Source organism: Neophocaena asiaeorientalis, unplaced genomic scaffold, assembly GCF_003031525.2.
Source record: "Neophocaena asiaeorientalis asiaeorientalis breed wild unplaced genomic scaffold, Neophocaena_asiaeorientalis_V1.1 scaffold87, whole genome shotgun sequence".
NCBI classification, from domain to species: domain Eukaryota; kingdom Metazoa; phylum Chordata; class Mammalia; order Artiodactyla; family Phocoenidae; genus Neophocaena; species Neophocaena asiaeorientalis.
Genome location: NW_020175432.1, coordinates 546,947 through 559,175, shown reverse-complemented (window position 1 = coordinate 559,175; position 12,229 = coordinate 546,947). Strand labels below are relative to the sequence as shown.

The 12,229-nt window shown below is 47.9% G+C and overlaps 1 protein-coding gene across 1 annotated transcript; it reads right to left on the bottom strand.

The window, feature by feature from the left end:
- Positions 1-10,468: 10,468 nt before the first annotated feature.
- On the bottom strand, positions 10,469-11,548 carry OR1I1 (olfactory receptor family 1 subfamily I member 1). The gene is given in 5 exon segments (XM_024767460.1): positions 10,469-10,536; positions 10,539-10,623; positions 10,625-10,761; positions 10,764-11,287; positions 11,289-11,548. Coding segments are annotated over 5 exon segments (1,074 nt in total).
- Positions 11,549-12,229: the final 681 nt, after the last annotated feature.

Genomic DNA, 12,229 nt, shown 5'->3' with positions numbered 1-12,229 from the left:
CTTCCCGCGGCCTGAGCGAGCGATGCTGGGAGATGTAGTCAGTCGCCCGGGCCGGGAGGGGGCGGGAACGGGGGCTCTGTGCTACCTTCCTGGGCTCCAGCTCTGAATATCTGGGCGCAGTCGCGGGCCCTAGTCTTTCCTATTATCCACCCTCCGTTGGTGATCGCCTACAGAAAGTTCTCTGGGGTTTACTTCCAAAATGCATCCTGAACAAATCCCTTCTCTTTCCTCCCATCCACTGCTCCAGCCTGGTGCAAGCCCTGGCACCACTCGTTTTGATGACACCCCCTCTTCCTTAGTTTCCCGGATGCCACTCTGGTGCCTCCCTCCTCCACCCAGTTCTCCACTCCCCTTTCCCCCCAATTCCAGTTACTACTGCTCTTTAACAAACCATCCCAAACAGCCGTTTCATGATGCTCACAGATGCTGTGGGTCAGGAATTGGGGCAGGGCAGAGCTGACGTTGATTGTTTCTACTCCTCAGTTGGAAAGACTTAGAGGCTTAGGGGTGGTTCAACAAATGAGGGGCCAGAATCATCTGGAGGCATGTTCACTTGCAGTTGATGCCAGGTGTGGGCTGGGACCTCTGCAGGGGCTGTGGACTAGGGCACCTCCACAGGCCTAGCAGGTCAGTAGTCAGGGTAGTTGGGATTCTTACATAGCCACCCAGGGCTTCAAAAATGAACAAGGCAGGGCTTCCCTGGTGGCGCAGTGGTTGAGAGTCCGCCTGGCGATGCAGGGGACATAGGTTCGTGCCCCGGTCCGGGAAGAACCCACATGTCGCAGAGCGGTTAGGCCCGTGAGCCATGGCCGCTGAGCCTGCGCGTCCAGAGCCTGTGCTCCGCAACGGGAGAGGCCACAACAGTGAGAGGCCCGCGTACCGCAAAAAAAAAAAAAAAAAAAAAAGTAAAAGGCAGAAGCTACATTATCTTTTCTGATCCAGCTTGGAATGTCACACTGTGTTACTTCCCGCACCAGATTCAAGGGAAAGGAACATAGACTCCACCTCTGTGAATGGGTGGTGTGTCAAGGTGACCTTGTAACATTCTTTGTGCAAGAGAATGTGGGGTGGGAGATATTATTGTGGCCATTTTGGAAAATTTAACCTGCCTCACTCCTATATTCCATTCTCCATGCTGTGCCCAGAGTGGACTTAAAAACCTGAAATCAGATCATAGCACATCCCTGCTGAACAGTCTTTCCATAACTGCTCACCCCACCTAAAATAAAATCCAGATTCCCACAAATAAAATCCAGCCACAACAAGACTTCTGGCCTCATATCCTTTGTTGTCCTCATGGCCCCCCATGACCTCCTCTCCGATTCTCCTTCACATCAAACTGTTCCTGCCCCAGTCCCTTTGCACTTGCAGTTCCCGCTGCCTGGAAAACACTAGTTCATTTGAAGCTGCCTTTTTCTCATCCTTTAGGTCCAATGGCACTTCCTTGGGAGGCCCTCCCCTCCCTGACCACCTACCACTGTCCAGTCATTATTACATCACTGCATTTCATTTCTTCTAACACTTGCCACAGCTTGAACTTTATAGTTCAGTGATTTGTGTTAGTTTATCTGTCTCCTTGTTCAGACTGGGGCTGACCACGTAATACTTGTCTGTCTTATTCACTGCTGAATGTTCAGGTGGGAGATCAGGTGCCAGGTGATGGAGGCCTGTACAGAGGAGGTTGTGTGTGTGTGGTGATAATATGTCTTGGTGCAGATCTCTGTGCTTATCCTACTTTGAGATCATTGAGATTCTTGGATGTGTAGATTCATGTCTTTCATCAACGTTGGGCAATTTTGGGGCCATTATTTCTTCAACTATTTTTTCTGTCCCTTTCTCTTCTCTCCTTCTGGGATTCCTGTTACGCATATAATGGTATGGTTGATGGTGTCCCACAGGTCTCAGGCTCTGTTAATTTTTCTTAACAATTTTTAAAAATAAATTTATTTATTTTTGGCTGTGTTGGGTCTTCATTGCTGCATGCGGGCTTTCTCTAGTTGTGGCGAGTGGGGACTACTCTTCGTTGTGGCACACAGGCTTCTTGTTGTGGTGGCTTCTCTTGTTATGGAGCATAGGCTCTAGGCACGCAGGCTTCAGTAGTTGTGGCATGCAGGCTCAGGAGCTGTGGCTTGTGGGCTCTAGAGTGCAGGCTCAGTAGTTGTGGCACATGGGCTTAGTTGCCCTATGGCATGTGGATCTTCCCAGACCAGGGTTCGAACCTGTGTCCCCTGCATTGGCAGGCAGATTCTTAACCACTGCACCAACAGGGAAGTCCCTAATTTTTCTTGGATGTGTGTGTTTGGGAGGAGGAGTCAGGTTGAGAGTGGAGTGCACACCATCAGATCCCTGCCCAGATGCCTTTGAGGCAACTGCCGACAGTGGAGAGAGTGGTCGGGGGTCAAGACAACACCTCTTCACAAGTTGAGGGGAAGGGCTGTAGGACTAGTGTACTTTGGGGTACTCTAACTCAGAGGAGCTAGAGACCAATGTAGGGGTGAGAGCAGCCCTTGGCCCCACCCATATCATGTCAGATGATTGAAGAACGCTCACAGGTCACATCAATATTTGTTATGTTTTTGGTAAACCCTTTGACAGGGTTTCTGTACTTTTCCTGTTGCATTTATTTGGCTACATGTAGCTCATTTAATTCACAGTTGGCAATGATTCTTTCTCAGCAATCAGAAATTCTTGATAAGTGAGAACAAATGATCTACAGACTGTATACAATGATTATGAATGCTAAATTTCACACTTTGTGAAGTTTGTACAATTATTCATCTGAATTTTGCTAGTTGCTGTTTGGATTTTGGAGTGTGTGTGTATGTGTATTCTTTCCTCCAAATATTCACATTGTTGGCTTATGTGCTATGCTTATGATTCTTGATGGATAAATCAGCCCCCAGCAGATACAGGGATTTGTTGAAATGCAGGCAGGGGGGTAGGTCAGGTTTGAGTGGAGCTCTACACCTCTGTGGCAGACAATGGAAGTTGGTGGATAAGTACCCTAGCTTCCTCATCCCTTGTATGGAGTGACTAAGGTGTGTTTTCCACACTGATTCTCAGAGGTCCCCATGGGATTGAGTTCCAGCTGCCCCCAGTGGAAACTTGCATATCAATGCACTCTTTACTGATTCCCTTCCCTTCCCTGTCTCACTTCTCCACCTCCCTTTCAGCATTTCCTATATTACTTTCCAAATAAACTACTTGCCCTTGAATACTTATCTCAGGATCAGCTTCTGGGAACCACCAAATGAAGACATTCTCTCTAGGCCTCAGTTTCCTCACCCATCCAAAGGGAAGAATAACTCCCCCTGTTATCAAGGTTATGGGAATAGGAGGTGTTGGGAATGGGACATGTGTCTGTGGGCTAATTCCCCCATCTGCTACCTCTCTGGAGGTCCTTCGTTCCTGGGAAATGGAAGATGGAGCTGGTTATGGGGAGTCTCCTCCACCTCCTGTTTTTATTCCAGTTGTCCCCACACTGGAGGCTCACATATATCTGTTATCTTCCAGGATGAGGCAATTGCAGCAGCCTGCACAGTCCTCCTTGGTGGGGAGTCCGTCCTCAGAGGCACCAGGGAAGAGGTGGCTGCCCAGAGATGTCCACTGTGGTGGCACTGAGGAACTAGAGGGACAGAGGGTGGTTGAGTTACCATGAGGCATCTTCCTGAGGCAGGATGTGGTATCACCTGGGAGGCAGTCAGAGGGGCGGCATATCTTGGCCAGAGCCTCCCAATGGCCCTTGGAAAAGACCTGCCAGGCAGCTGTGGAGCTGAAGCTGAGGTACAGCAGGGCCCCCTGTTGCACACGCAGTACCTCCCTTTTATTAGCTCTGCTGGGCTTTCTTGCTGGCAAGGCCTCTGCGCAGGCCCTGGCACACATTTGGCAATTAGCTACCTGCAGCCATGTCAAGAGCTGCCCTAGTGCCCAGCTTGCAGTGCCTGGGGGTGTTAGCGTGGCCACCAGGGCCTCCCAGATGCTGGTTGTCCCAGAGGTAAGGAGGCAACCTGGATAAGAGTGGCCGATCAAATGGGGACAAGAAGCCTGGGGTGGGCAAGGGCCAGGCAGAGACCTCATGTCATTCTTTAGCTCCTCCCTCCTCCCTCCGAGGTCTCGGGCTCTCCTGCACATTCCAAAGAAAGGTCTGGCCCTTGACTGGCTCCTGGGATGTAGCCTGTAAGCCTCTGGAGTATCCTACCTGGTAAGAATCTCTTTGTATACCTGGGGGCCATGCCCGTTAATTTATGCTAACAGTGAGATTTATAGTGGGGGCATTGGGCCACACTGTATCATTTTAACCTCTGGAGGGGCCAGAGACTAACTAAGGTGAGCCATGCATGTGGCTGTTATGGGCTGAATTGTGTGCCCCTCCCAATTCATATGTTGAAGTCTTAACCCCCCAGTACTTTAGACTGTGACTGTATTTGAAGATAGAGTCTTTTTAAAAATTAAAAAAAATTTTTTGGCTGCAATGGGTCTTTGTTGCTGCACACGGGCTTCCTCTAGTTGCAGTGAGCAGGGCCTACTCTTTGTTGCGGTGTGTGGGCTTCTCATTGCGGTGGCTTCTCTCGTTGCGGAGCACAGGTTCTAGGCGTGTGGGCTTCAGTAGTTGCAGCACATGGGCTTCAGTAGTTGTGTCTTGTGGGCTCTAGAGTGCAGGCTCAGTAGTTGTGGCACATGGGCTTTGTTGCTCCATGGCATGTGGGATCTTCCCAGACCAGGGATTGAACCCATGTACCCTGCATTGGTAGGTGGATTCTTAACCACTGCACTACCAGGGAAGTCCCAGAGATAGAGTCTTTAAACATGTGATTAAATAAAAATGAAGTCTTTAATCCAATATGACTGCCATCCTAAGAAGAAGAAATTTGGACACAGACATGTGTGCACACAGAGGGAAGATGATGGGAAGAGACAGGGAGAAGATGGCCATCTATGACACTTGGATCTCAGACTGCCAGCCTCCAGAACTGTGAGAAAATAAATTTCTGTTGTTAAAGCCACCTAATCTGTGGTGTGTTGTTATGGCAGCCCTAGGAAACTAAAACAGTGGCCAACCCCAGTGAAAATCCTGGGCACCAAGACTCAAGGGAGCTACCCTGGTTGGCAGTACACTGTGTGTGTTGTCACACATTATTGCTGGGAGAATTAAGCACTGTCCACGTGATACCACAGGGAGGGGACAACTGGAAGCTTGTGCCTGGTCTCTCTTGGACCCTGCTCCATGTGCCTTTTACCTTTGCTGAGTTTAATCTGTATCCTTTCCCTGTAATAAACCATGAATATAACAACTTTGCTGAGTTCTGTGAGTCCTTCTAGTGAATCATTGAACCTGAGTGTGGTCTTGGAGACCTCCCACTACACAGATTCGTAGAGAAGGAAGTGACTCCCCAAACCTCTGGCAAATGTACATTTGGAAGTAGGAGCTCCCTTTCCAAGATCTTGGGCTCAAGCCTTACTGAATCCTTCCTCACGTCTTGTTGGAAATGGCTTTCTACCCACTCTGGTGGTACGTTTTGTCCCCCAGAACCTCACATGGGCACAACTTGAACTGTTCCAAGCTGCAGCATGATCTTGGGAAAGTCACCCACCTCAGAGGCCATCCAGCATCATGGTGGAGGGAGGGATCAGGTTTTAGGGTCATACCAGGTTGGATTGGAATTCCTCCCCACCCCACCCTAATCCAGCATGTGACCTTGGGGCAGTCACTTTCCCTCTATGATCCTCAGTATATGAATCTCTAAAACTGCTTTAAATACCAAATAAAATCCCATATGGAGAGAAAGAAATGTTATTGTACTTTCATACTGTCCAGGGTCATTCTTCTCCTTCAGATCTAGATAACCTCTTCCAACATCTTTGTTGAGATTTTGGCAGATCTCTAGATGATTATTTTCTCATGATCCCCTGTTGTTGCTGAATTAAATACTTTCACTGTAAGCTCAGTGTTCCTGGTCTATAGGATGAGGCACTTCCTCCTCTCCTTGATTTCATCAGAAACCCACTAACCCAAGGCCCCTGGGTGTGGAATGGGTTTTACTGAAGTTTGGGAGAGTGGAGGGGAAGTTTACATTGCAACTGTAGCAATTTATCATTGACTGTTAGACATCTCTGTTCCAACCCAGCCTACCCGACCACCTCGCGTGACATCCTAGAGTCTTGCCATCACATTGCCTTTCCATCCACCCATCCATCCATCCATTCATTTGTTCATTCATTCATTCATTAATTCACTCAACAAGTAAATTTTGAGTGGCTGCTGAGCCCTGTGAACCATGGAGGTATGGCTCCCTGGCTCTCAGCTCACCGTTAAGTGGATGAGATAGACATTCATCAAAGAGTCACACAAATGAACATAAAAATCATTGATATGGTGAGGAGAATGAGGGGATAATGAGCACCTGACGTAGCTGGGATAGGGAGGGGGTGAGGGGAGGCTTCCTTAAAGTGGGGTTTGCATTGAAATATCAAAACTGGGGAGGCATTAACTCAAGGTGGGAGTGGAGAGACAGGAGCAGCATATGTAAAGGTCCTGTGGCACCATCTTTGTTTATCCCTTTCTTTTCTGATACTGGGATTCAGCTTGCCTCACCTCTCACTTTTTAGTCCCTTTTGGTCTCCCTGCTGCTTGTCACTCCCATCCGTCTATACAAGGGTTTGCCAAGTAGGGCCTGAGGGCCAAATCTGGCTCTTGAGCTATGAACGGTTTTTAAATTTTTTAAATGATTGAAAACCAAAGACTACAGTTCACGAACCAAATTTCATTCTACTTTTGGTAATTTTGTTTTGTAATTAAGACTTTCAAACCTAGTGCCCATGAAAGAAGACTTAGTGATAAACATAGGATTAACATGTCCAGTGAGACATAATTTTAGAAAGCCCACGTTAGACGGCAGATTTTAGACAGGATTTTCTGGGTCGCAAATTAACTAGAGTTTTTCTGTAATCGTGGAACCTAGACAGTTGATACAGAAGGTGGAACCTTCTTCCCGATTTCCTCTTTGTGAGATGTAGTCAAGATATTTTGGTAGTTGTTATGTTCGGGAGCACCTGTTGCAAAGTAGCCAGCCATATTAGGAGAGGCAAGTATGTAGGAGGGTTTCTGAGGTGGGGGAGGGGAGGGGAGAAAAGGAGTGGACAAATACCTGTCACTAAAACCCAAACAGCCAGATCCATTTCTACAATACGTTTTACTTTCTTTAAAACAAACAAACGGGGCTTCCCTGGTGACGCAGTGGTTGAGAGTCCGCCTGCCGATGCAGGGGACACGGGTTCGTGTCCCGGTCCGGGAAGATCCCACGTGCCGCCGAGTGGCCCGTGAGCCATGGCCGCTGAGCCTGCGCGTCCGGAGCCTGTGCTCCACAACGGGAGAGGCCACAACAGTGAGAAGCCCGCGTACCACAAAAACAAACAAACAAACAAACGAAACCCCCTACATGCTATATGTTATTGCTACAATTTGGGGAAGAGGAATACACAGAAGGTAGATATTAGTTGAGAATCTTTCTGCATCATTTTGATGACTCTAATACATTTTTCAATGCAATGGTTAAAAAAAGTACTATATTTTGTGATATGTAAAATGATATGAAATCCAAGTTTCAGTGTCAATAAAGTTTCATGGGTGCTCAGCCATGCACCTTCCTCAATGTACTCTCTACCGTGGCTTCCTCGCTATAGCCTCAGAGCTGAGTCGTCATTGCAACAGAGACTGTATGTCTCATAAAGCTGATATTTACTCTCTGGTCCTTTACAGAAAAAGTTTGCTCATCCCTAACCCATGGTGTAACTTAGCAGCAGGCTTGTTCTGAAACACCTGCCCTTCCATACACCTGCTTAACCCTTATCATTGTCCCCTCTGCCCTTTGTCCAATCCCTGTGGTGAGGTCTGACCACAGCTCCCTGCACTCACTCTCCCCTCACTGTGGGCTCTGTCCCACCAAGAGAACGTTGCACGTGCTGTTCGCTCCCAGGGGATGATTACACCGGAGGTGGGTGGAACTGGGCCAGATCACAGCCAGGATCTGTGTTTCTGAAAAAGAGCCCCTTTTAATCCATTTTGTGAAATGGCACTATCGCCACCTGATGGCCATTTACTACAACTGTAGCTGCAGTTCTTTCAAAGCATTTGACATGGACCATCATCCTCTCCAGGACCCTGTCTAGGGCAGGGAAAAACGGAAAATGCCCCAGGTATGGTTCGCTCATATTCCTGAACAGATGGCCTATTCAAGTTCCAAATCTCTACAGCTTCCCTCCATCCCCCATCTATCCCGGTGATCCTCAAACATTAAGGCTCATGTAAGTCCCCTGTGGTTGTTAAAATTACGATTTAGTGGTCTGGTATGACGTCTGAGTCTTCATTTCTAGCAAACTGCCAATAATATTGATGCCTCTGATTTATGGACAACTTTGAGTATCAGACTTCACTTTTTCTATAGAAAAGAGGTCAGCAAATCCTTCTGTAAAGGGCCAGATAGTAAATATTTTAGATTTTGTACACCATGGGGTCTCTATCAAGACTACCCAACTCTGCCTTGTAGCTTGAAAACAGTCATATATGACACATAAACTAATGGGTGTTGCTGTGTTCCCATAAAACTTTATTTAAGGGCTCTAAAATTTGTATTTTATATAATTTCAATCTGTCACAATATAGTCTTACTTTAAAAAAATTTCCAGGACTTTCCTGGTGGTCCAGTGGTTAAGAATCCACGCTTCTACTGCAATGGGCACAGGTTCGATCCCTGGTTGGGCACTGGGATCCTGTATGCCGTGTGGTGCAGCCAAAAAAAAAAAAAAAAAATTAAAAAAAATTTTTTACCAACCATTTAAAAATGTAAAAACCATTTTTAACTTGCAGGCCGTACAAAACACAGGCTGTTGGATGGATTTGGCCCATGGACTGTAGTTTGCAAACCCCTGCTTTAGGCACCGAGTTCTAGACAATATTGTGTGTCATTAAGACCTGGGGCTATGGGAAGGGTCCTCTGAATTTTCGCTATGGCTTATTAGCAGCTTCACTTTTCAAGCTTCAGTTTCTTCATCTGCAAAATAAGGAGTTATATTACCTACCTTGTAGGGGTTTTGTTAAAAATTTAATGAGGTAATGTATATAAAGGGCTTAGCCCTGTACAGGGCACATAATAAATCTCAGCTGTCGATGTCATTATTATCATTATTCTGAGACCCAGAAATTGAATCCATGCAGCTTGAATTCTTCAGCTTTTTCTCCAGTTGTAGCGCAACTCCCTTAACCAGAACACAGGGTAGGTCATGGACCTGAGATGATATATCTGGGCATGGTCTTTGCATGACGCTGGCCCTTCCTAAACAAACTGTATTAGTTTGTTAGGGCTGCCATAGCAAATTACCACAAACTGCATGGCTTAAGCAACAGAAATTTATTCTCTTAAAGTTCTAGAGGCCAGAAGACTCATATCAAAGTTGTCAGCAGAGTTGGTTCCTTCTGGGAACTGTGAGGGAGAGTCTGTTCCTTGCCTCTCCCCTAGCTGCTGGTGGTTTGCTGGTAATCTCTGGTGTTCCTTGGCTTGTAGAAGCGTCAACTTGATCTCTGCCTCCATCTTCAGATGGTATTCTCTCTAGGTGCATGTCTGTGTCCAAATTCTCCCTTTTTATAGGGACACCAGTCATATTGGATTAGAAGCTACCCTAATGACCTCATTTTACTTTGATCACCTCAGTAAAGACCCTATTTCCAGATAAGGTCACATCCTGAGGTACTAGAGGTTAGACTTCGACCTATCTTTTTTGGAGGACACAATTCAACCCCTACCACTAACTCTCCAAGAGTTCCAGGCCACCCCATGCACTGGTTGCTGATAGCACTGGTAGAATCGTTTTGGGTTTGGAGTCAGGTGATGGACATCACAGGAAATACACGGACTCTGGAGCTAATCCAGGGCCAGTGTCCTCCCACTGTGCTCTGCACACTCCCTGCTTCAGGACCACCTGGAGAGCTTGTTAAGGATGCAGACTCCAGGGTCCAGTGCCAGGCTGTTGAATCACAATACCCATGATCCAAATGCCAGCATCTCCTACGTCCCAATCCGGGGAATGGGGTGGCTTTTTTACGCCAATTATCCCCGTGCAAAGTCAGGACCACAAGGCCCCCTGTGAGACTGAGGCTGGTGGCTGCTGAATCCAAGAGCAAGTGAGCTAATCTCAACAGATCCTCTCAAAGTCCTCCCCCAAGTCACTTAGGAAGCACAGTGATGTAATACATGTGGCCAATACACATTGTCTTTATCAATATTAAAATGAGTGTAGCTAATCTTTCATTCCACTAGGATTATCCATGTAGCAACACTATAAGCCTGATACTCCAGAAAATTTAAGGTTACTCCAAAGTCTTCTCTGCTACTCTGATCTTTGGGGGAAGATAAACCATGGGGAAAATGCACATTCCCTTCCGGTAGCACTTCGTTCATCTCGTATGACACATTTACTAAGTTGCTCTGTGATTATTTATTGACAGGTCTCTAACCCCCAGCAGACTCTGAATGCCTTGAGGGCAGAGATAGGATGTATCCCTGTGTCCCAGGCACTGAACAGTGGTCCTGGAACATGGTAGGTGCCAAACAACTATTCTGCCCTAGGACTGAGAGGGGGCTACTTTGCCGACCAGCTTCCTCAGGGCTGCCTTCATGTCCTTGTTCCTTAGGCTGTAGATAAAGGGATTCAGCATGGGGATGACCACCCCACACAGCAGAGCAGCTGCCTTGTCCTTCTGGGAGGAGCAGGAGATGCAGGCTGCAGGTACACAGTGAAGATGGTGCCATAGTATAGTGACACCACGGTGAGGTGTGAGCTGCAAGTGGAGAAGGCTTTCCATTGGACCTGAGCAGAAAGGATCTTGAAGACTGCTTGGAAAATGGAAGTATAAGAGAAGAGGATGCATGCAAGGCAGCTGATGCCCAAGATGATGCCAAAAGGAAAGATCACCGGCTCGTTGGTGTGTGTGTCTGAGCCGGAGAGCTTCGGCAGGGGTATGAGGTCGCCTAAGAAGTGGGGGATTTCAGAGCCGACACAGAAGGTCAGTTGAGCCATGAGGCAGGTGTAAACAAGGGACTGGAGGTTGGTGATCAGCCACAGCGCCCCCACCAGCAGCCCCCACACACGGGGGCTCATGATGGCCAAGTAGCACAGAGGGTGGACAATGGCCATGAACCTATCAATGGCCATCATGGCCAGGAGGAAGCTGTCTATGGTCCCGAACAGGTGGAAGGCATACATCTGGACAAGGCATACAAAGGGGATGGCCTGGCTGAGTCCAGAGGTTCACCAGCATCTTGGGGACGGTGGTGGAAGACAAGAAGACGTCGACCAGGGACAGGTTGGAGAGGAAGAAGTACACGGGTGTGTGGAGGTGGGTGTCTGTGATGTTGGCCAGGACGATGAGCAGGTTTCCGAAGACGGTGACCAGGTACATGAGAGGAACAGCCCAGAGGAAGATCTGATGCTCTGACTTTTCCGAGAGTCCCAGGAGGAGGAATTCTGAGACTGCTGTTCAGTTTTCTGCTTCCATGGACAGTCTGTGTCTACTGTGAAAGATAAAAGGGGAGAGGGAAGCAACATAAAGCTGGGAGTCAGAGATGGAGTTCCAGTCTCAGCTCCCTACAGACCCGCAGGTTCTGTGAAAACCCATGGAATCCTTACAGCTCCCTTCTGTGGATTTCTGTTTCCCCACACAAAACCATCCATGTCCTTCCTCCTTCCTCCTTCCTTCCTTCCTTCCTTCCTCCTTCCTTCCTCCCTTCCTCCCTTCCTCCTTCCTTCCTTCCTCCTTCCTTCCTTCCTTCCTCCCTTCCTTCCTTCTTTCCTTTCTTCCTTCCTCCTTCCTTCCTTCCTGCCTTCCTTCCTTCCTCCTTCCTTCCTCTCTTCCTTCCTTCCTTCCTCCCTTCCTCCTTCCTTCCTTGCTTCCTTCCTCCTTCCTTCCTTCCTTCTTTCCTTCCTTCCTTCCTTCCTTCCTCCCTTCCTTCCTTCTTTCCTTTCTTCCTTCCTCCTTCCTTCCTTCCTGCCTTCCTTCCTTCCTCCTTCCTTCCTCTCTTCCTTCCTTCCTTCCTCCCTTCCTCCTTCCTTCCTTGCTTCCTTCCTCCTTCCTTCCTTCCTTCTTTCCTTCCTTCCTTCCTTCCTTCCTCCCTTCCTTCCTTCTTTCCTTTCTTCCTTCCTCCTTCCTTCCTTCCTGCCTTCCTTCCTTCCTCCTTCC